We start from the raw sequence: 23,121 nt of genomic DNA on the forward strand, positions 1-23,121 counted from the left end.
TTTTTTTTTTTGTCCATACTAATTTTTATAGATAGTTCTTAAGACTGAGATAGTTGTAGTTCTAGGTGGTCATCATGATTATGTGATAAATCACTATTGCTTTGTGCAAATCATAATGAATTTGTTGTTAAATATGTCACCTCAATGAAACTATCATAGAACCAATGTTTAAGAAAATGTTTCATCTTTGCTCAAAAAAATGTTTCATCATTAAAAGATGCGGTAAGTTGATTGCTAATGAAATAAAATCAAAGTTAGCAATTGCTATAAATTTTTTGATATGGTTAATATTTTGTCATGCGACATTTTTTTTTCTTTTGATCAATCATGCGACATTTGAAATGGTTGTTTAGCCATGAAATATATTCAATTCATTAAAAGAGAAATAAATACGGAGGAAATACATCCTAAATTATTTTAAAAATATTTTCTTTATATCTTATACATATACAATACATACTTCTTTTGATAAAAAAAACATATATATACTTCTATTCTATATAACAATTTGTTTTCCAAATTTCATCCATAACTGAGCGGTACGGCGAGCTTGAGCTTCGAAATAGATTTATCTGTTTGTGTGGTCAGGCGACATGAATATCTAATTCCTATTGCGAATAACCGGGTCTGCCTGGTGCCGATAGACAGGCCCCCAGAAAGATTAGTTGATTGGGTCTCGACCCACCGAACACGCCGGTTATCAAAAAAAAAAAAATACATCCATAATCAATAATAAACTGTTAAGCAGAAATAAAAATAATCCGGTTAGCAAAACAAACCCAAGTAAGTACCTTCAGAAAACCCAAAGCCCATTAATGATGCCCAATACGGCCCAATACTCTCGAGCTTTTTACTTTCTCCTTCCACCATCTCACACTCTCGACTCTCGAGTTTCTACGGATCTTTCTAAAACCATTTCCCCATTTTTTTTTTTTTTGGTAAAGACGATGAATCTGCTCTTCGATTCTTGACTCTAACTCACTCAATCTCTCCCCCCTTGTTCCACCCACCCGATCCGTATCGAATACGAGCTCAAAATGTTCTCCCAAATGGAGTTCGACACCCACGAAGACGCCTACACCTACTACAAAGACTACGCCAAATCCGCCGGCTTCGGAACGGCAAAGCTAAGCAGCCGGAGATCGCGAGCCTCCAAGGAGTTCATCGACGCCAAATTCTCCTGCATCCGCTACGGAACCAAGCAGCAATCCGACGACGCGATCAACCCTAGAGCCTCCCCCAAGATCGGCTGCAAGGCGAGCATGCACGTGAAACGCCGCCCCGACGGCAAGTGGTACGTCTACAGCTTCGTCGAGGAGCACAACCACGAGCTCTTACCGGAACAGTCTCATTTCTTCCGGAGCCACCGAGTCGAATCTTCAGATCCTCGTCTCCGGAGGAATAAGAGGAGCAATAATAATCCGTTGGCTGATTGTTCGAAGCATCTCACCGCTTATCACGATCTAGCGTTTCTAGACGGTTACATTCGGAATAATAATAATCAGCACGATAGAGGACGGAGGCTCGCGATCGAATCTCGCGACGCGCAGATCCTTCTCGAGTTTTTGACACGTATGCAGGAAGAGAATCACAAGTTCTTCTACGCCGTTGATTTTAATGAGGATAATGTTTTGAGGAATGTGTTCTGGGTCGATGCTAAAGGGATTGATGATTATAAGAGCTTCAACGACGTCGTTTCGTTCGATACGAGTTATGTGGTGAGTAAGTTTAAACTCCCGCTCGTTGTTTTCGTTGGCGTTAACCATCACGTGCAGCCCGTGCTGCTAGGATGCGCGTTGGTTGGGGATGAAAGTGTTTATAGTTACGTTTGGTTGATGGAGTCTTGGTTAATGGCGATGGGTGGTTTGATGCCGAGAGTGATGCTTACTGACCAAGACGATGGTATCAAAGCAGCGGTGTCTGCTGTCTTGCCGGAGACTCGTCATTGTTACTGCTTGTGGTATGTTCTTGACAGGTTCCCTCGGAATCTTGATTACTGGGGGATGTGGCAAGACGCGTTCTTGAAGAAGTTTTTCAAGTGTGTGTACGGTTCGTGGTCTGGGGAGGAGTTTGACAGGAGGTGGGTGAAGCTGATAGATAAGTTTCATCTCAGGGATGTTCAGTGGATGAGGTGTTTGTACGACGAGCGTAGCTTATGGGCGCCTACGTTTATGAGGGGAGTGACGTTCGCTGGGATGTCAACGCGTTACCGTTCGGAGAGTGTGAACTCTATGTTTGATAGGTATGTTCAGTGTGAGACTTCGCTTAAGGATTTCTTAGAAGGGTATGGGATGATGCTAGAGGATAGGTACGAAGAGGAAGCCAAAGCTGATTTCGACGCTTGGCATGAAGCGCCTGAGCTGAAGTCTCCGTCGCCGTTTGAGAAGCAGGTGCTGCTTGTGTACACTCACGTGGTATTCAGGAGGTTTCAGGTCGAGGTTCTTGGCGCTGCTGCTTGTCATTTGACGAAGGAGAGCGAGGGAGGGACGACTTACAGTGTTAAGGACTTTGAAGATGATCAGAAGTATCTGGTGGAGTGGGATGAATCGAAGTCGGATATTTACTGCTCTTGCCGTTCGTTTGAGTACAAGGGGTATCTGTGTAGACACGCGATTGTTGTTCTCCAGATGTCTGGCGTTTTCACCATTCCGATAAACTACGTGTTGCAGAGATGGACAAACGCAGCTAGGAACAGGCATCAGATCAGCGGGAACCTTGAGCTTGTGCAGTGTAATATCCGTCGGTTCAATGATCTTTGTCGGCGAGCTGTTATATTAGGAGAAGAAGGGTCTCTTTCGCAAGAGAGTTATGATGTCGCCATGTTTGCGATGAAAGAAGCTTTTAAACTATGTGCTATTAAAGGTAATACCATCGAACATCCCACCATAGATCATATCCATGAAAACAATCAATATGGATCCACATCGAAGCAGATTGGACTCGAACATAACATTCAGCATGTGGGCAATGCTGCAGGGCAAGGTGAAACCATAAAGGAGAAGAGAAGTAGTCTAAACAATACATCTAAGAAGGCAAAGGTGGTGGTTAGCTTTCTCTTTTACACTATGGAATCATAATCATCAGTTAATGTTTTGTGTCCTCTATAGATTATGAAATCACACACGGCCAAGAACGATGAACAACAGTTTTTTCTCTATGAGTAGCATGTTTGTGTACATTTCATTGATCTTTCTTCGTTGGTGCAGCATGTGACGGAATCTGGAAATGTTGGGGAGGGAAGCCAAGAAGGGTTTCAACATGTTGTGGTACGTCTATTTTCCTATATGGACTCAAATGCAAACTACTTGGTAACATTTAGTTGAACTTGTAAAAATAACTTCAAACAAAGATGTTATGAGTGTTTTTTCTTTTCAATTGCAGGCTGGTCCAAGACCGTTTCAGGCGGGATTAGCAGCGCAGTTTCACAACACGATCCCAGCAGTGTTTCAAAACGTGATCCCCACGGAGTTCCACAACATTCAGGCTACAAATATGCATCAGAACAATCCCCCTGGGTGAAAGTAAAAACAAAGACAGCCAACAAACTTGATAGGTTCTTGTATGTGTAATGTATCTCCTACTCTCCTTGTTCAACGCCTTATTTTTTTGGTTGCCTTGTAATAGAGTAAAGGGTGTATGTGTCTGTTGATAAACCTGATGCACGGATAGGCGTCTGCATGTATAAGCTAATGAAATTGTCATGTTTGGTAAATGCAAAGCAGAGTTGGAGAAAGCTCATGAACTATTTTTTCAAGCCCCTGAATCATTGTGAATAATGAAAGCTTGCACCATACCAGGACTTGGCTTAGTTCGATAAACCATTTAAACATTACATGAACATATGATAAGAACTCATCTGCTAATTTTATTGGTCTTTTTTAATCGTGTACATATAGTATAATTACCTTCATGTTGAGTGCCAATCATCAAAGTCAATATGTCCGAGTGGTTAAGGAGACAGACTTGAAATCTGTTGGGCTTCGCCCGCGCAGGTTCGAACCCTGCTGTTGACGATATGTTTTTTTTTTCCACGTAAAACATTTTCTTTTAATCTCAACATAAAGAGAACGAACAAGAATGTCTTTAACTCAGGTCCAGAAAAATCGAACAAATGCATATAACAATCATCACATTGTGAATGAAAGCAAATCTTAGTTTTGAACCACATCAAAAATGTAAACAAGAAAACAATATTATTCCACTTCTGGATCATGTTCTTACTTCAACCACAAAAATAAAGCAGTACTCTTATACCTCCTAGTTACAAAAGAATTGCATAACCACTAACTACAAATATAGTTCTTTACCCAGAAAAAAAAAACATCTTCACTAGATGGATATGATTCATACTTCCTCTTCTGACTTCACACCCTCCTTTACTTCAACAACGCAGTCACTACTCTCCTTGTTCTCCGCCATCTCCAGCAACTTCTCTTCTTCCTCGTCTTGCTCTTGTTGCGGTTTAGCTTCTTGTGTCGGTTTCTTGACAGTAGACTGCTGATACATAACCCCACCAAACATACAAATCAACAACCCCAAAGTCCCCACAAACGTCGAATGCTTATCCCACACCACCAAATTAATCACAACCGTCAGCAACTTATTCACAATCCCAAGAACCGTAAACCCCGTCGCGGAGATAGCGCGCCGACACGAGAATCCAAAAAAGGAAATCGCCAAGCCAAACAAACACGACAGCCCCACAGGCAACACCACTTCCATCTCATACCAATCAGACTCTACCGTAATCTCGTGCTTAATCCTCTTCAACTCCCCCATTATAAGCAACTCGATCGGAAACAAAAGAAGCGCCTCGAGGTTGTTATAAAGCACGAGCCCCCACGTGTTCAGCCCAATCGTCATCACCACGTGCTTGATGTAAACAAAGTCTATCGTCATAGAGACGAGATACGCCACCGCCCAAGCGTACGCAGCCACCGTGAACTGATAATCGGTTAAGACGTAAAGAAAGCTCCCTCCGAAGATCGTGGCCAGAGCTCCCCAGGTCCTGACGTTAGGCCACGGCTGGCGGAGGAAGAGGGTTTCACCGACGGCGACGAAGATGGGGACGGCGGAGCGGAAGACGATGAAGGTGTCGACGTTGGCGTGGAGGAGGAGCTCGCTGTTGGTGAAGAGGGAGAGGTAGAAGATCATCGCCGCGGGGAGGAACCTCCACATGGTGGAGAGGGTCAACGGGTCGTGCTCGACGAGGCCGAGCTGGGAGGAGAGGACGACGCCGGCGAAGCTCGTGAGGTACTGGAGAGCGGTGAGGGCGCCGGGGTAGGGGAACTTGGTGATGGCCCATTTGTTGATGATGGAGAGGAGCGAGGCGGAGATGCAGTAGCCGGCGGCGACGCCGTAGACGGAGGCTTGGCGGAGGAGGAGGGTGCGCCAAGTCTCGTGCTTTGGATCTGTTGTGATTGGATTCGCGGTTTCTTCGTCGTTCGTCGGCATATTGAATTGAAATCGAATCGGGGGAGATCTCGGCGAATCTGGGCAAAGGTGGGAACTTTAGGGTTGTGAATATGTTCTCGAGCGTTGGCTAAGAGGGAGAATCGAAGAAAGGTTAGCTCTTTGGGGTTTGTTGAGAGAGTGAGTGATTCAGTGATTGAGAGAACGCGTCGCAGAGTGAGGAAGAGCAAACCGTCGGTGAAGAAGCTATTTAGGGCTAAAGCATAAAATAACTTCTTTTTTTTTGTTGGAGAGTTTGCATATTAATTTGTTCAAAAAAAAAAAAAAGGGTGTGCATATTAATCAATAATGCTTTCTAGTTTCAGCTTAATTGTGGTTGTCAAAATAAAATTTTCTTTTTAAAATAAAGAGCAATTGCATTCCATATACACGAAATAAAGATTAATTAGCTATGTGGTATGTGTATTGTTTAACTTTCGAATATACCTACCATACCCCTGTGTCTACACATGCCGTCTTACATAAATAATAATTTGTTTTTCTTAAACATGAGGATATGTATTCAATCATCACTTATCCATGTAAAAATTGTTTCCAAGATTTTCTCTCTTGCGATCGTTATTTTTCCCATTTCTTTTGATTTTTCCAGATAATCATCTCTCATGCTTTTTTTTTTTTCTTCAGATTCATCTCTTTTGCATTTTTGAAGTGCTTCTTCATCAATTCTGAGCAGAGCCTCAAGTTCATCTCTTTCTCTCAGTTTGATTGAAGATAATAAGTCATGATCTTGATACCGGGTGCGAGTTTTAGTTGTATTTTATCACCAGCTTTTCACAGATTTGCTTTGTCTCAACCCCGTTTGATTATTGACCGGAAACTTATTTCACCATAAATTCAATCTTAACCTCTCTTTATGAGCTGTTATCATGGCGTATTGGGTAAAGTATCTCTGATAAAAGATGGTAAGGTTTGATGGATTTCTGGAGTTATCCTTGAAGATGATTCAGCAGAGTTGGCGATTTATGAAAGTTGGTCTAACAAATAGTCGTTCTTTAACTTGACTCAACTTCCTCAGGTTGTAATTTATGATGAAATATAGATGCTCCGTTCAAGAAGTCTGATGGTGAAAGACATCCCTATACAGTAAGTACAAAATCAAATTAAAGAAGCTTCACTGTGGTTTCAAAAGCTTTACCGGTGGTGGTGGAGATGAGATGATGACGTCATGCAACCACCGCTAATTCAAGAAGTTTCATGAATGACCAATACGTATTTTCTCTGATTTGTTTTAATTTTGTTTAGATTGTAACATGTGTATGGTTTGAGCTTAATGTTTGTACTTCTGTTTCTTAGCCAAAAAGGTTTAGAAAACTAAAATCAAGCCTATTTGATTTTCATTAGAAAATAATTATTTTAATGTCACAAAAAAAGAAATGAGTATTTTGTCTTATATATTTGTATTATTATTACATCATTCACGTACTCCACGCGTTCTTAACTCGTGTTTTCTATATCAGTGCAAATGAAACATTAGAAGATAAAATGTCTTTTTCCTCTGACATCTACAAACACACCTTATTATAATCTATATTCGGTTTCGCAGAGCTAAACACAGCTATAAGGACAAAGTGGTAAGTTCTCGTTTATGCATATACCCGCATACCTAATTAAAAAGTTGTTTGGATGGTTACCTAAATATCTTTTGTTTCTTGTATTTCCAACCAAATAGCTCTAAAATAAACGTTGTTTTATAATTTGAATTAAAAATTTATTAATTTTATATTCTATTTTATTTTTCTATTGGTTGAAATACAATTATGTATATTAGTAATAATATTTTTATTTAATAAATATACAAAATTAAATATTTTTTAATCTATGTATAGAAGTCTAAATCAATAATTATACTGAAACCGAAGGAGTAGCTATTTTAAATTATTACAATTAATCAAAGATTTAGTCGATCCAATAAATACTATCAACTAGTACATGCAACTTTGGTTAATTCTTGGTTAAAATATTTTGTTATTGTTTATACAGAATCAATTTTAACCAATAATTAACCAAAGTTGCAAGTACTGTTTTTCCTGTTGTTGTTTATATAGAATCCGTTCAAAAACAATTGTTTATATAGAATTATTACACTTTATAAACTTTTAAAACACTAGGAGAACTTGAACTCATTGCAAATCTGAACTTTTTTTTTTTTTTTTTGATCAACAAACAAATCTGAACTTTTAAAGTGTGTGTTTTTGTGGGTTCTTGGGCATATCTACTAATCGAATTTTATAACATATCATATGCACATGGATGAGGGAGGTTACTGATTTTACTAGCTGGATTGAAACCTTGGCAACGCTTAAAGCAACGTGACTCACGTGCATCAGACACGAGATCCGAAGCATCTTCATCTCTTTCTTACTGGTCTTAGCTCAGTGACTTTTACCATTAAGTTTTTCTTTTTGCTTCCCTGATATTGATCTCTGATTGATTAGATTTGCGAGATTTGGTTATTTCTTTTTCTTATCACTTGTTGATCAATCTGTTGACCAGAATCCAGCTAGCCGTCTTATCGTGAGGCTGAGTATCTGAAAATATATAGGCTTGTGGTATCTTAGATCTTGTCTTTGTAAGCCTTCCACAGTTAAATAATGTTTAGCGATAATAATGCAGTGGGTTGTTGTAAATATACAATTGGCTCACAAATCCAGTGATAAGCATTGAGTGTAGTTTACAGAATCTTGGATCTGTGTTTGGGAAAATTCAAATTCATGATGGCTGCTTGGCTTTGAGTGTTTTGTCTAATTAGTTAAGTTTTTGCCAAGCATCTTGTAATCCAGCTGAAACTTTGAGTTCTAACTAATTTGTGACAAAAAAAAAAAAAAACTAAGTGGAGATTGGTCCAGAGAAAGTTTCTCGGCCCAAAAAATGCTCTGTTGTCCAAGAGCCCTTAAGTTCAAGTCTCACTCGGAAAGGGTCCGAGATGGAAGGCGATCCAACAAAGCCCAAAGCTCAAAAACAGCACCCAAAGGAAAGTTGCACGTCTTTCAACTCATAAGCTCCTCAGTAAAGTTAAGAGAGAAAAAAAGGATGATATTTTAGTTTCAGGTTTAAAGTTTCAATATATACAACAAGTTCATTTCAAACTTTGTCATCGTTGTGTCAGCTTCAGTTATGCTGTCAGCTAATTTATTGGGTGTGTGACAAGATAGCAAAAGTGGAAACTCATTACCTAAACTATGACGTGAAAAAATTATCACAACTTGTAAAAGTTTATTCGACCATTCTCTTGAGGCTATTGCTAATTTGTCGTATATATAATATCATATCATATCATAAAGGAGATTCCCTTGGCAGGAAGAATCACTTTACTTTTTATATACTTGGAATCTTCTTCCATACATGTTAGGTCAAAGTTTGTTGTTCCTTTCATTATCAATCATATAGCTCACCTTTTCTTCGAATGTCAGCTGAGTATGCTTTTTTTTTCACACACAAAAGGTTTTTTCTGAATTCAGTTCATCTAGAAGATGGCAGCCGACAAAAAGTATATATATAAGCCGAGTGGTAAGGTAAGTCTGAGATTTTGTCTAGGGAGAGAACCAAAACTGAGATGCATTTTGATCAAGTTGCAACATTAATAATCATTTAACCAAACACAAAAGTAATCAAATAGTCTCTCCATCTCATAAAACCACATTTTCCCACAGATTTGACCAGATCCATTATATTACAGCTTTAAAATGTGATTTGAAGCTTATAAATGTTAATTACTGGACTTTTCTAACTGTATATTTATTGTAACCAGAGATCAAAATAAGTTTTTTGATAGTAAAAGCACTCTTTTCTCAGTTTGCATTCTTTTATAAAACTGCTAACTAGTAGTTAAGTGGTTGAGAAAAAAACTATAATATCATAGTCAAACATAATAGCTGCGAAAGAAAAGTAATCTCTGAATCTAACCAATGTAATTGGAGAATCATTTTTAAAGTATATTACGTTGAATTCAAAGTATGTAATTAAAGTGGGAGTGACATAAGCCTCTTTGCCCTTAAGTGGGAGTTTTAGGACAAATCCCAAGTGGAGGGAAGCCACTCATCCACCACTTATTTTCCCTTCTTCACTTTGCGTAATTTTTCAATAATCGTTTTGAATATTAATCTTCAAAGGTAAACCAATCACTATCACGTAAACTAGACTTCTGGATTCTTCAAAGGTTGTGTGTTTTTGAGTCCTCTGACTTGATTTCACTTGAAAAACAGTCATATATTTTGTTAATTTGTTTGATACGGTTGTATGGTTTCGCCTAAAACTCACCGGTTTATCTTTTCACCACAACCCAATACCTCAGGTCTTGATAGACCAACCAATCCACTAAAAGTTCACACACATTTTAGCTAACTGCAAAACGTTTTGACAGGTGAAAGAGTTTAACAAGGAACACAAATGTCTCTAGAAGAGTATCACATTTGCACGAGGCTAAGTGGGCCACCATTGCCCTCCATTTCAATTACAAAGTGTCCTCTAATAAATCCAATAGGACAAACGCTGACCAAAAGAAAAAATAAACAATACGACAAATGGAATATTAATTTCTATTGATTTAAGTTTTTCATTTTTTTTACCCACAGGGAAAAGCGAAAAACCTGCTCCCCACTTGTTTTCTTGTTACATTCCAACTTGCTCCCATCAATTAGTAATTGGTTCGTGTACTTATTTTCTGTTATTTTTTTTTTAATAATTACTGGATATCTTCTCTCCAACTTTGCTTTTAGAAAAAAAATAGTAACTGGTAGCATAAAAATGTTATGGTTTCGTGGGTGTACACATGGGAGAACCTTTGTTTTTATTTCTCTAGCTCATTTACCTCTAATTTATTCAACTTCCACTAGCAAAGACGAAACGATCACTACAAGAACTGTTCAAGAAAGGTGAGCTGATGTAGTAAACTCAAAGACGAAACCGTTTTATATAGACACCCATCTCTTCTCCAGCTTTGTAGGATTTATAATACTATAACCTATCGATTAGTAGTAATAAAAAGAGTAAATTAACAAAGTCAGCGGCGAAAATTCAACTATTATTCATAGTTTTGTTTGCTAAATCTCATAAATGTTGGTCAGCTCTATTTGTTCCCTGATTATTATTGCCTCCAAAACTTTGCATAAAATTACCTCTCCTCAACATTGGTCGAGAAAAGTTGACTTTGTTTTATATAGAAATACAATATTTTTATATCAAGAATACATGGAGAGCTATTCAATGCCCAAGACATGAAACTTCACAAAAACTTTTAATATCATTGTCACGCTCTCCTTCTATCTAGAATATGGGAATCTCTCAAGAGTGAAGACCCACGCAGCTGGAAGTGAGAGAAAGATACAAAGAGACCAAAGTGTAATTATCTTTCATTTTTTATTAGATAACATTTTAGAGTTTTTGTAATAGATTTTTTTTTTATATTTTTAAACAAAAACATTATTTATTACTCATTTAAACACAAATTAACGAATAATAAAACAATTTTCAGTATATAACTGATCATATATTAACATAATAATTTAATAAATTTTGTATAGAAAATTGAAAAAGTTATCTAGTTTAGAATTTTTTTTTAGAACATTAAATATTTAAAACAGAGCGAATACTATTTTATAAGAAATGTGAACTTAAAATTCAGTTGAAGGGTATTTTTCTTCTTTCCAATATAGTATGAGATAAAGATGCTTCCTAAAATATGATATATATTTATTTATTTGTTATTTTAAAATTTCTTGTGGAAGAGGTGGAGGTACTTAACTTCACAACCAGGTACATATACCCATCAAAGACATCTTGACAGCCTTTCTTTTCCCTCAGAGTTTGGGGGTGTGTTGTTTCAACTGTTTCTCCTGTCTCTTAAGACAACAAGTGGTCTTTAGGGACAGATCAAGATTCTCTTCATCAACTAAATAAAGGGAAAAAAAAACATTTATAAAACCTACTCCAGGAATCTTCCGTGAATCTGACGTCTTTTGTGAGTTTCTTTCTTTCTTTCTATTTTTGTTTTTCATATCTAATAATCACCTCAAAGGTCTCGCCTTTCTTTCTTCTCCATCAAGAAGGAATCAGATTAGTGCTTGACCAACTTAACCCACAAGGGATTAGGGATTTAGGGTATAGTTTAACCAACTTGTAGGAATCAAAAACAGAGAAAAAAAGTTGGAAACTTTCCCACTCTTTGATTCTCTGTTCTTCCCTATTTACAAGATCTTTGCTTGATTTGATTCTTCTCCTCAAATGGGTTTTTGTTATTATTGTTCTTTTTTTTTTTTTCAGATGTTGTTGTTGCTTCACTTGAGCAATGAATAACAATTATCATCTCCCCATGGATCCAGCTATGGACTCTTCATTCATGGACGGTTTGCTTCTAGATGGCTGCTGGTTAGAGACAACAACAACAGATGCATCTGAGTTCCCAAACTTTAGTCCTTCAACCTCCATAGCCCCATTTGATCCTTCCTCCTTCATGTGGTCTCCACAGCAAGACAACACAGCAGCAATCTCTTCCTCTACCTTATCTCACATGTATGGTCAGGGCTTTGCAGAAAGGTCTAGTCTTGAGGATCTCTCAACCCTGAACAGACGGTTGTGGATTGGACCAAGCGGTGGAGGTCACGGCTCTTCTGTGATGGAGAGATTGGTTCAAGCGGTGAAACACATTAAAGATTTCACTAGCGAGAGAGGTGACTCTCTTATACAGCTGTGGGTGCCTGTGGATAGAGGAGGTAAGAGAGTCTTAACCACAAAGGAACAGCCTTTCAGCCATGATCCGATGTCTCAGAGGCTTGCTCATTACAGAGAGATCTCTGAGAATTATCAGTTCTCTGCTGAGCAAGAGGATTCGAGCTCCAAGGACTTGGTTGGTTTGCCTGGGAGAGTTTTCTTGGGGCAGGTTCCTGAGTGGACTCCTGATGTGAGGTTTTTCAAGAACGAGGAGTATCCTAGAGTCCAGCATGCTCAGGACTGCGATGTCCGTGGGACGTTAGCTATCCCTGTGTTTGAACAAGGTAGTAAGACTTGCATAGGTGTTATTGAGGTTGTTATGACTACTCAGATGGTTAAGTTGAGCCCTGAGCTTGACAGCATCTGCAGAGCACTTCAGGTTTTGTTTCATTTGGCTTTGTCTCCTTTTGATCTTTTATGCTTTTCTTGGAAAAAAGCTTAAGTGATGTTTTTGCTCACAGGCTGTTGATCTTAGGAGCACTGAAGTTCCGGTTTCGCCTTCTCTAAAGGTAAAAAAAGCTCATAACCAATGTTCAAGAAATCACTAGACGTTAATTAGACACTTTATAGAAAGACTATTGAATAGGCGGATTATCCGGGGTCTACACAACAAATTATTGATTTATTTTATACATATTTTACATTTATATAAGATATTTTAGTATTTGGTTTTAGCTATAAACTATTGTGATGAATTATCAAAATTAGGTATATAAAACAAAAGCAAGTAGACAAAGTTGTGCATTTATACTTATATTATTGCTTAATTTAGACTAATTTAGATCGGTTTAAACAAATTTTAACTGATTTAGAACAATTTATTGTATAAATGGTTTCGGATAGGACTGAGTTGCTACGTATGTGCCGTCTAAACCGATTTTTAGAACCATGTTCATATTTTTCACTTTTGTTTGTTGATCTTTGTTTATCTTTTCTAATCAGGGACCTGACTTCTCCTACCAAGCTGCATTACCTGAGATCAGAAACCTCTTGAGATGTGCCTGCGAGACACACAAACTCCCACTAGCTCAAACATGGATGTCTTGTCTCAAACAAAGCAAAACCGGCTGCCGTCACAACGACCACAACTACATCCACTGTGTATCCACAATAGACGATGCTTGCTACGTCGGTGAACCCACAGTCCGTGAGTTCCACGAAGCTTGCTCTGAGCACCATCTCCTAAAAGGCCAAGGAGTCGTCGGAGAAGCGTTTTTGACCAACGGTCCTTGCTTCTCATCCGATGTCTCTAGCTACAAAAAATCCGAGTACCCTCTCTCTCACCACGCAACTATGTTTGGACTACACGGCACGGTCGCTATACGCTTGCGCTGCATCCACACTGGCTCAGCTGACTTTGTTTTGGAGTTCTTTTTGCCTAAAGACTGCAGAGACATAGAGGAACAGAGGAGAATGTTGAATGCTCTGTCCACTATAATGGCTCATGTGCCTAGAAGTTTAAGGACAGTCACTGAGAAGGAGCTAGAAGAAGAGGGAGATTCAATGGTCAGTGAGGTTGAGACACTTCCAAAGATAGAGGAGACATGTGAAGTACATGAAAGTAATAGTAATCCTCAACATGTAGGCTTAGCTGTTGATGGAGAGCTAGGCTTTGACTATGGTAAAGGAGTGAGTGTGGTGAATGAGAACAGCACTTTCTCTAGTGGTGGTGGTGGTTCAAGTAGAGTGACTGAGAAGAAGAAAACAAAAGCTGAGAAGAACATTACTTTGGATGTTCTGCGCCAATACTTTGCAGGGAGTCTCAAAGATGCTGCCAAGAGTATTGGTGGTAAGTTAAAAAAAACTTTTTTTTTTAATACCAGTCGGCTTAACATTAATTTTTTTTCTATGTTTTAAAAGAAAATTTTGTTTTAAATTTTTTAACAGTAATATTTTGTGATGTAAACAAAACTATATACATTTAAAATATTTTTTGGCCCCTTTTCAATTTATTTATTAAAACTTTAATATAATTTATGTAAAACTTTCCGTTTATAAAAAAATTGGGTCCCTTAACTATTAATATACGGGGGACACGGGTTTGGATCCGGAGCGGGCGCACCGTTTGTACTCCTAGTTAGCGGTTCGGGGACGAAACATGTAATCTCCCAGACCGGAAACCTTTAATATTAGTTTCGTCCCAGTGGTCATTCTACTGGGACCTCTGACACAATGGTTAAAAAAACATTTTTATTCTTGAGTTCATTAGAGATTTTGTGTTGTTTATTGATCATGGAGAACTTGTTTTCAGTTTGTCCAACGACGTTGAAGAGAATCTGCAGACAGCATGGGATACAGAGATGGCCATCAAGAAAGATCAAGAAAGTTGGTCACTCGCTTCAGAAGATCCAACGTGTCATTGACTCTGTTCAAGGAGTGTCAGGTCATCATCTCCCTATAGGCTCCTTCTATGCTAACTTCCCGAACCTAGCTTCTTCACAAGAGCAACAATCCAAGCAGACAACGTTCTTGCCTCCTTCTTCACTTTCACAGCCTGCAAAATCCTCCTCCCCTGGTTCCTCTTGTAGCCACACGTCGAGTTGTTCAAGCGAAACACAAGTAAACAAGGAGGATCCTATGAACAAAGCTAGAGAAGATACAAGATCTTTTAAGCAAACGCAGACCACGCAGTTATCACCATCGACGTCATCACAGGACGATGATTTTCTGAGGTTGAAGGTGAGCTACGAGGAGGAGAAGATCAGGTTCAGGATGAGGAACTCGCGCAGGCTTAAAGATCTGTTGTGGGAGATAGCGAAACGGTTTGGTATAGAAGATGTGAGCAGATATGATCTGAAGTACTTAGATGAAGACAATGAATGGGTTTTGTTGAGGTGTGATGATGATGTTGAGGAATGTGTTGATGTCTGCAGGTCTTTCCCTGGAGAGACGATAAAGCTTTTGCTTCAGCTCTCTTCTCAGCATTTGCAAGAACGTTCTTCTATCAGTGGATCACTTTCCTGACAGAATGAAGTAAGAGAGAAAGATGTCACTTATAGTTTGTGTTGTGTAAGCATTGTTCATAGGTTTTCTTTACTTTTTTTCAAGATTATTAGGTGGTGCTTGATATGGCAGAGAGAGAGAACATGTAAAGTGCCTTTATTTTATAGAAACAAATAATTTTATTTTTCTTGTTTACTAGTATGTTTGTATTGTAATGTGCTGTTGGTTTGCAAATGTAGATGCACATTTTCAATAATTACATTTTTTCCATAAACTATGAGTTAAAACATTTATTGTCAGTAGAAACTGAAACTGCATCACAAAGGAAAAGAAAATTAAGAGCTCTACAATTACCAAAAATAATTTTTTTTTTTTGCAGGAGAAAACAATACAGTCCTAGTGTACAACAAATAATATCTTACTAAGTCTCTTTTTGTGAAATTAATTTTTAAATATTTATTTATCAGTCTTTTATATGAAAGCTATTACATGACAATTCTACAATATATAAATCTAGTTCTTATGAAAATTTATGTTTAACAATTTTATTTGCATATTGAATTTTTTTATGATGCTACATGCAAAATATCTTGTTATATTGATCTGACTATTTGATAATAAATTGTATTTTCAGGAATTTTAATCTCAAATGTACTGATGTAAAAACATTAATAAAAAATGTAAAAGAAGGAAGATATTTTATTTATTTAAAAAATAAAGGTTTTACGTATGTTTGAGTGTGTACATATGACTGATCCAAACTTCCAAAGGGGACTTTGACTATCTGGTTCGACCGGTTTTACGGACGTGCGGTGAACTATGTCCATTGTTCCGGTTACGCTTCTCTTCTTTTGGTTGCTCTCTGATAGTCCTTACAATTTCTAATTCTCTAAGTACATCGTCCATGGGAGGTCGGTTCTTGGGGTCAGCCTCGAGACACCGTAAAATTAGTGCGGCGGTTTTGGTCACCGCCAAGAGTGGATATTTGTGCTCGAGCCGTGGGTCCATCAACTTCTGAATCTTCTTTTTCTGGGACAGAACCGGTTTAGCCCATTCCACGAGGTTCTGTTGCGCAGATGGTCGGTTTGGGTCTAGTGCTCTTAGACCGGTTAATAGCTCTAAGAGGACCACTCCAAATCCGTAAACATCACTCAGCACGTATAAATGACCTATAACATCAAAGAAAACATGTTTATGTAATAATCTAAAATTCAAATGAAATTATATATTCAAAAAATTAACTAAAACAAGTTTTTTTTGCCAAACCAAATAAAACAACAAAAAAGAAGTTGAAATACGTTTTTACAAACAAACATTGCACGTTTTTAGTTACCTGTAGCCACATATTCGGGAGCTGCATAACCTTGTGTGCCCATGACACGGGTGGTCACGTGGGAATATCCATTAATTGGACCATGTTTGGCTAGACCAAAGTCAGAAAGCTTGGCGTTGAAGTTCTGTAAGAAACGGCAAAGAACTGTTAACCCAAAACAAGGTGTAGCATGCTGTAAACGTGCGAGCTAGAGATGACAAAGAAACGAGACCGTACGGAATCAAGAAGAATGTTGGAAGCCTTGAAGTCTCTGTAAATAACACTCTTCTCGGAGTTATGCAAAAATGTAAGTCCTTGAGCTGCTTCTATGGCGATTTTAAAACGTGTATCCCATGTCAACCCATCTCCTTCTGCATTGACATTACATGCACACCTTATATAAATAGATGAATAAGGTTGTCAAAAAGAAAAGAAGAAAAAGATGTATATAAATAGGATTAATGTATGAGAGAAATAGTACTTGAGAAGAGGTGGTTTTCAAGGCTTCCTTTAGGCAAAAACTCATAGACCAAGAGGAACTGATTCTCTTCCCAGCAATATCCCAAGAGCTTGACTAGATTTGGATGATGAAACTTCCCTAAGAATCTCACTTCACACTGCAATTTTTACCATATATCCACACATATGCAATATGGTTACATTTTAAATTAAACCCATTGATATAAGAAGAAAGTGATAAAATTTGTTGCTTTGTTCAATATTTTCTACATAGATAGCAAATAACTATACTATTAGTGTGTAATTATCGACTGAGAGACACAAAATCTAATGTTAGGAAATGAGTACAAGGGTATTAAAAATATATGTAACCTTTTTCAAATGGTTACATATATTTTTAAGCTTCTTAAAGTTGAAATTTGTGTTCCTTGTCGAGAACCAAGTCAATATTACTTTTATCTTTTGTTCCTAAATCCTAAACAAAATTACTTGTTTTCATATTTTCACAAGTTGCATATTATATTCCACGTATAATATATATGATCGTGTATGTTTCTTACTTAATTTTTTTTATTTGATATTGTAGCTATGACGGAATTTCTAGCTGGATACACTTCACATAAAAGAAGAAAATAATTTCCACGCATCAACTACATCATTAAATATTTATGTAAGTATATCTTCTTCTTTTTTATGTATATCTTATTGACTATTATAAACGTATTCTTTTCTTGAATGACTAATGCAGTTACGTGAGAATGAATGCCTTGACTTCTTCTTCATCTTTTTGGCTTCTTCTTTCAAAAGTGATATAAATGAGATGGGTGCAATAAATTCAATTATAAATGATTGAAATGAAATTTATATTCAAATACAGCTATTTAGGTTTAAAAATATTATGTGTGCGTTTCAAAATACATCAATATTATGTATGATAAATGATTTCTAAAACGCCACTAAAATATCTTATACCGTGTACGTTTTGTGCTTTTTAGTTATTGACAATCATACCCTAAATGACGTTTTGTAAAATAAAACCACAAAATAATTGCCAAACTAATAACATTGATCATTTGTTTAACTAATCAGTATTACAAAAATATACAGTACGTTTTTTAAAAGTCGTTATATTGATCAACAAAACGACAAGTAGCATGTTAAAGTTGTTCCAGAGCATGTTTGAAGAATATAATCTCGTGCTTACGTTTCCAACAGTCATTGAAATGCCCAGTCTATTGGGGGTATTTAGTAGTAATTTTTGTTAATAATGTCACGAATACATCGCAATTTGGATTTATTTCCCTAATTTGCTCCTATATAGTTTACCAACAAAAAAAATGCACCTATAATACTTGCCTAAATTAGAAGTTTTTAATGATTTCCGATGCAAATTTGAATTAAAATAAAAGAAAAAAGAGGAAAAATAGGAGTTACTTGCCTGCCACTCATGTAACCCTTGAGCACTATCAGGGTTAGATTTCTTAACGGCGATTGGTATTCCCACGCCGGCCCTCGACGGAGATAAGGTCTTCTCATCAACCCATCCTTTGAACACCTGTCCGAACCCGCCTTCTCCGATCATCGACTCCGGCCGGAAATTCTTTGTCGCCGTCATAAGATCCGTTAATGTGAACATCTTTAGATTTGGCGTCACTATCTTCCCGCTCGGCGGCACTGCCTTTTTTCCCACACCTTGTTTCTCCACCGGCTTTGACGGCGGAGTCTCGACGGATCTCGGCTTCTTCTCCTGCTGTTTTTCACGAGATGGGTCATCGACGGATCTTGGCTTCTTCTCCTGCTGTTTTTGACGAGGCGTGTTATCTACGGTTCTTGTTTCCGCCGCCGGAAACTTTGGATTCGAGCCCCTAGCCGGCGGCATTACCACCACCGGCGGCGGAACCTTCTGACTTACTGGATTTTGCCCATGTTTCACGGCTGTTAGATCCACACACGATCTTGTTAGATTAAAACCTCACTACATAAGTTCGATTTAAAAGAGAAAAACAAAAACATTTTTAAAAACATTTTTTTAAAAAATGTATGAACCTGGGAGGGGCTTGGTGGAGACAGGGATCTCTTCGTGTCCAACACTGGAAGATCCGTTAGGACAGAAGTTACCCATCAAGACACATACACAAGCTTTGACTTTGTTCTGTTTTTTTTTGTTATCTTCGTCTTCAAACTTTACGATCACTTAAGATTAGAGAGATGTTTTTCTCTGGGGATTTTAACTGAGAGATGGAGGAAAGAGCCGAGAAACGGAGATGAAACACCAAGCAAACACTCTCTTTGTGGGAATATATATAATTTTAATTTGATAAAAGGTCGTGTGTATTTGATTTCGTCGTGGTTGTATAGCCACCCTTTCGATTTAATTGACTGATTGTTCGATGTCAAAAAAAAAAAAAAAATTGACTGATTGTTGTAATTTTTGAATACCAAAATTATCAACGTCTATGAGTCATGATTCATTCTTGTTGGCTGCACAAGAATAAAAATAGGGAAAAAATATATATATACATGTACCGTTTTCACATTTCATACACTGTCCATTGTCCAAAGGATATACAGGTCAATACTCGGAAACTTTCAGTTATTAGCCAAAAAAACAATAGTCTAACCTATACTAAAAGGAGGATATCTAAAGCTCTAAGAGTGTCCACGTATGCAAATTAATTCCAGCCAATCAAATCGTTTTAAGATGCCATATCAGCTTTGACACAACCTAACCTAAAGGCTTTCTTCCTCTTTCGTGGCCTTTCCGATTACTCCAGCCAACTTCACCGTTCAGAGTTTCGCTTACATCTTCTCCAATTAATTTTACACATTATTGCCCTTTTCAAAACAGTCGCATCCTTTCTCCACTTCCCTTTATCATTCATATAAAGAAGGATGCAGAGTGAAAGCAATCCACTCAGATTCTGTGTCAAAAGCAGGTTAGTTCAAAAACTTAATTCTGGGTTCTATAGTTATTATAACAGTGTTTCAAGAAAAAAAAGTTATTATAACCGATTTATTTTGATTGAGTTTCATTGTCGTCATTGCAAAGAGGGGGATTTTATTAAATGGTGAGTTCTTCTGGATGCTTTCACATCGCACTTTCCTCCTGTCTCGATCTTCATATAAATAAAATTATTTTTTTGCAGCCCCAGATTGTTCTACAACGGAGGATTTCTACGCCACCATAGGTAATCTTGGTTTGGTGATTTTAATCCCAACAGCTTTGGTTTAGATTTGATAATCCATACATTCACCAAGTCTTTTCATTGTAGATTGATAGTTGTTGTTGTTCAAATTAGTTCTTGCTTTCAATTGTTGCCTCAAGATCTCTGGTCAAGGGCATCTCTTACCTTTGATTTCAGAATGCTTTCCGCCACAAAACTCATCAAGATCTCTGTTCTGTATGTTTCAGGTCATGGGTTTACTGGAATAGTTAGTTGTCTACACAACATCCCAGACTAAGAGATCAGAAAAGAAGGGTTGGTGAAGAAGCTTCAAGTGAAACACGAGAAGATTCTGAATCTGAGCGAGTGGATGAAGGGTAAAAGACACCACCGTCTTTGCATTCTTCCATATAATTCCGCCGCCTCCTGATCCTTCTGACGAGGAAGCTGTTGTTGCTTACAATACTTTGCTCAATCGGTACGGTTTGAGCAATGGAGAATCTGGTTCTGTGTTGGGCAAAAGGAAAGATAAGGGGGGGGGGGGGGGGGGGGGGGGATCAGAAGGTGGGGTTGTGGGTAAGAGGAGGAAGAAGCTACGAGTTAGCTTTAGGGATCAGTTAGGAGGAGAGCTTGCTGAGGTTGTTGGGATGTCTGATGGAGCAGACGTGGACACAGAGCCTGATCCGATTGGTGTCAAAGAAGGGAGCTTGCTTTCCTGAGTGTCGTCTTTCTTCTTATATTTATGTATGCATCCCACCGTAGTCAAGACAGCATATGTATTTTCATATCCCTGACTTTCTTACACGCTTTTAATTTTGTACATTCATAGATTAACAAATAAAATTTACTTTTTAGCAGGAGAGGTATTCTAAAAGCTAGCTGTGGTAAATGTGGCTCATAAGAAGTTTTTGCTAAAGAACTCTCACAGTTGGCAAGTGGTTGACTTCCTCATTTGCCCATGAGCTGGCGGCACTGAGCAATACAGAGGCTGCATCACAGCACATGTTCCATGGCAGGTGCTTCAACACTCCATGTTCTACAAGTTCTAAGCTCACTAACTTCTGTTAGTGATGATAGCAATATTTGAAACCGAAGAGAAAGCAGAACACGAGGAACAAAACACTGTGAAAAGACTAGACCCCTTGGCAAGGACATAGCCAGTGTATCGCATGACTGAGTTGTTGATGGATCATATTGCAGCTACAACAACCCATATCCAATGGTGATCATGCCCTTGGGGTCTCTCCTTTGTCCCCTCTTTCTCCAGGAACTCAGAGGTTCCTTCCTCTTATTGTGCTTATCTTTGTTCTATGTCAGAAAATTCAAACTCTGTTAATGTTACAGCAGAATCATGCGAATGTGATAGATGGAGAGTCCGCCATAGTTCATCTTCTAAATCCAGCGTAGCTTCTCTGGAAAATCGAAGGCTCCTGACATTTGCAAAGTTTGCGGAGAAGCATAGGCAAAATCCAAGATTACTAGAGAACCTTTCTGAATCTAAGGCACCAGGTTGAAGGATTTTGAAAACAAGAGAGGTAAAGGTCCCTGCATATAAGTGTTTGCTGAGCTTATGTATTGGAAGATTCATACAACCAGTTACGTATGCGCTCCCCACATGATCTGAAAGGACGTCTGAATGTGCAGTTTCAAGTTGAAGAATGTTGCTTGTAGTCTTACAAGATAGTGGTATAAGTTAGTTTCACAATTATATTTGACATACGTTAACAGTTTTATTCAAATTGTTTCAAATCAAATATAATTTAAAATATGTTTCCATTTTTTGACCGAGAACTTAAAAAATATATTTAATGAACGTATGTAACTATTTCTGGAACTATAAATTAATAAATAATTTTCTGAAATTGTATCTTTGTCGTACCTGAATAACATATGATAAACAGCGTTGATGTGCGTACTGCTATTAGATTACAGTCCTGAATCATATTTGTTCTCCGGAATATCAAATTGTTTAACTAAAATAGAATATGCTCAAGTGCTGGCTAAAATAGCTTTTACATGCCAAATACGAAGTCAGTTATATATAATTTTAATATTTTGAAACTTGACTGATAAGCATTTGACAACTATCAAATGAGTTTTTCATTCTTCTTCTCATTTTCATTTCGTTTCTTTTTTTATTATTGAGATACTTTGATTTTTTATTAGCATTGAAATATTTTATGAGATGTTTACTAAGACCATCTTCAATGGTTCACTCTATTTTTTCATCAAAACAGAGTTATTCTATAATAAAATTGAATACTACTCCAATAATACTAAGTTTTAGAGTGAAAAATAAATTGATGAATAAAAAATAAATGAATTATTTTATTTATAGAGTACACCTTTTTTACTCTATTATAGAATAAAAAGTAAAGTATAATTGAAGCATTTTTACTCTAAACTCTATTTTAGATGAGAAAATAGAATGTGCTTAGAGATGCTCCAATGTAAATGTCCTTACTTCTCTCCGAAATAAAATACAAATGATTTGTCTGGGGAAAATAGCTAAATCAGAAAAAACAAAAAACAACTCATGTTCCTATTTTTTAAGAAAATGTTTGATGTTTGTTATTGTCTATATAAATGGTGAAACATTATGAGTACTATACAGTCAGCAGGTGCTCTAATTAATGAATAAAACAGTAAAATCCTCAAAATAAACACAATCAAACAAATGTGATTAACTACTATGCTTATGTTTAGTTGCTTTCAATCACGTTGGGTTTGAAAAAATCATAATAATGGAGATAATAAAAGTTCTATGCAATGATTTTAATTCCGAATCAAACATTGAACTGGACTATTATTTGGATTACGGGATCAACGATTCGACCGGATGCGTCAATAGTGTAATTATTTTTACCATATAATTATACATAACTATGAAAAATATAGTAAAATATTTAAAATTTATCTTTCTTCACATACTAAATATCAAAAGAAAAATTAAAAACTATGGAAATGTCTTTGTAACAAGTTGGGAATTAGAACATATAATAAAAATATAACAAAATCAATATTAAAAATATTTAAATTTATAATGTGAATACAAAAAAAAATTAA

The 23,121-nt window shown here is 37.2% G+C and overlaps 4 protein-coding genes, 1 long non-coding RNA gene and 1 other non-coding gene across 9 annotated transcripts; 4 read left to right on the forward strand and 2 right to left on the reverse strand.

Annotated features, from left to right (window-relative positions):
• Positions 1-410: 410 nt before the first annotated feature.
• LOC106406238 (protein FAR1-RELATED SEQUENCE 4-like) lies at positions 411-3,712 on the forward strand. Of its 2 annotated transcripts, XM_013846859.3 has the most exons (4): positions 411-2,862; positions 2,977-3,038; positions 3,207-3,266; positions 3,382-3,712. In XM_013846859.3, the coding sequence occupies exons 1-4, from the start codon at positions 1,038-1,040 to the stop codon at positions 3,517-3,519; spliced, it is 2,085 nt and encodes a 694-aa protein (XP_013702313.2). In that variant the 5' UTR covers positions 411-1,037; the 3' UTR covers positions 3,520-3,712. The 2 variants fall into 2 exon arrangements, with proteins under 2 accessions (XP_013702313.2, XP_013702312.2); XM_013846858.3 differs by having other exon boundaries at positions 411-3,038.
• A 219-nt stretch (positions 3,713-3,931) lies between these two features.
• TRNAS-UGA lies at positions 3,932-4,013 on the forward strand. The gene has a single exon. It is a non-coding gene; the product is annotated as a tRNA-Ser (tRNA).
• A 159-nt stretch (positions 4,014-4,172) lies between these two features.
• LOC106402374 (GDP-mannose transporter GONST3) lies at positions 4,173-5,817 on the reverse strand. Its single transcript, XM_013843083.3, has one exon. The coding sequence runs from the start codon at positions 5,452-5,454 to the stop codon at positions 4,345-4,347; it is 1,110 nt and encodes a 369-aa protein (XP_013698537.1). The 5' UTR covers positions 5,455-5,817; the 3' UTR covers positions 4,173-4,344.
• A 5,412-nt stretch (positions 5,818-11,229) lies between these two features.
• LOC106406403 (protein NLP5) lies at positions 11,230-15,394 on the forward strand. Of its 3 annotated transcripts, none has more exons than XM_013847061.3 (5): positions 11,230-11,428; positions 11,731-12,556; positions 12,639-12,686; positions 13,120-13,966; positions 14,429-15,394. In XM_013847061.3, the coding sequence occupies exons 2-5, from the start codon at positions 11,756-11,758 to the stop codon at positions 15,139-15,141; spliced, it is 2,409 nt and encodes an 802-aa protein (XP_013702515.1). In that variant the 5' UTR covers positions 11,230-11,428; positions 11,731-11,755; the 3' UTR covers positions 15,142-15,394. The 3 variants fall into 3 exon arrangements, with proteins under 3 accessions (XP_013702515.1, XP_048617444.1, XP_022560535.1); XM_048761487.1 differs by having other exon boundaries at positions 11,244-11,428; positions 11,790-12,556; XM_022704814.2 differs by lacking the exon at positions 11,230-11,428 and adding an exon at positions 11,479-11,568.
• Positions 15,395-15,797: 403 nt separating this feature from the next.
• LOC106406404 (probable serine/threonine-protein kinase PIX13) lies at positions 15,798-19,409 on the reverse strand. The gene is made up of 6 exons (XM_013847063.3): positions 18,938-19,409; positions 18,330-18,826; positions 16,914-17,049; positions 16,670-16,803; positions 16,454-16,577; positions 15,798-16,289 (listed from the first exon to the last, which is right to left on the reverse strand). Exons 1-6 carry the CDS (start codon positions 19,011-19,013, stop codon positions 15,901-15,903), a joined length of 1,356 nt encoding a protein of 451 aa, XP_013702517.1. The 5' UTR covers positions 19,014-19,409; the 3' UTR covers positions 15,798-15,900.
• Positions 19,410-19,524: 115 nt separating this feature from the next.
• On the forward strand, positions 19,525-20,606 carry LOC106406405. The gene is made up of 3 exons (XR_001281531.3): positions 19,525-19,959; positions 20,038-20,079; positions 20,304-20,606. It is a non-coding gene; the product is annotated as an uncharacterized LOC106406405 (long non-coding RNA).
• Positions 20,607-23,121: the final 2,515 nt, after the last annotated feature.

Source organism: Brassica napus, chromosome C6 (assembly GCF_020379485.1).
Source record: "Brassica napus cultivar Da-Ae chromosome C6, Da-Ae, whole genome shotgun sequence".
Taxonomy (NCBI): Eukaryota; Viridiplantae; Streptophyta; class Magnoliopsida; order Brassicales; family Brassicaceae; genus Brassica; species Brassica napus.

Coding starts and splice junctions, on each gene's coding strand:
- LOC106406404 (XM_013847063.3), bottom strand. CDS start 19,013: ATGGGTAACTTCTGTCCTAACGGATCTTCCAGTGTTGGACACGAAGAG. Junction 18,827..18,937: donor CTCCACCAAGCCCCTCCCAG/GTTCATACATTT, acceptor TGGATCTAACAG/CCGTGAAACATGGGCAAAAT. Junction 16,290..16,453: donor TCCCGAATATGTGGCTACAG/GTAACTAAAAAC, acceptor TTGATGTTATAG/GTCATTTATACGTGCTGAGT.
- LOC106406403 (XM_013847061.3), top strand. CDS start 11,756: ATGAATAACAATTATCATCTCCCCATGGATCCAGCTATGGACTCTTCA. Junction 12,557..12,638: donor GCATCTGCAGAGCACTTCAG/GTTTTGTTTCAT, acceptor TTTTGCTCACAG/GCTGTTGATCTTAGGAGCAC. Junction 13,967..14,428: donor TGCTGCCAAGAGTATTGGTG/GTAAGTTAAAAA, acceptor ACTTGTTTTCAG/TTTGTCCAACGACGTTGAAG.
- LOC106402374 (XM_013843083.3), bottom strand. CDS start 5,454: ATGCCGACGAACGACGAAGAAACCGCGAATCCAATCACAACAGATCCA.
- LOC106406238 (XM_013846858.3), top strand. CDS start 1,038: ATGTTCTCCCAAATGGAGTTCGACACCCACGAAGACGCCTACACCTAC. Junction 3,039..3,206: donor ATACATCTAAGAAGGCAAAG/GTGGTGGTTAGC, acceptor TCGTTGGTGCAG/CATGTGACGGAATCTGGAAA. Junction 3,267..3,381: donor AAGGGTTTCAACATGTTGTG/GTACGTCTATTT, acceptor TTTCAATTGCAG/GCTGGTCCAAGACCGTTTCA.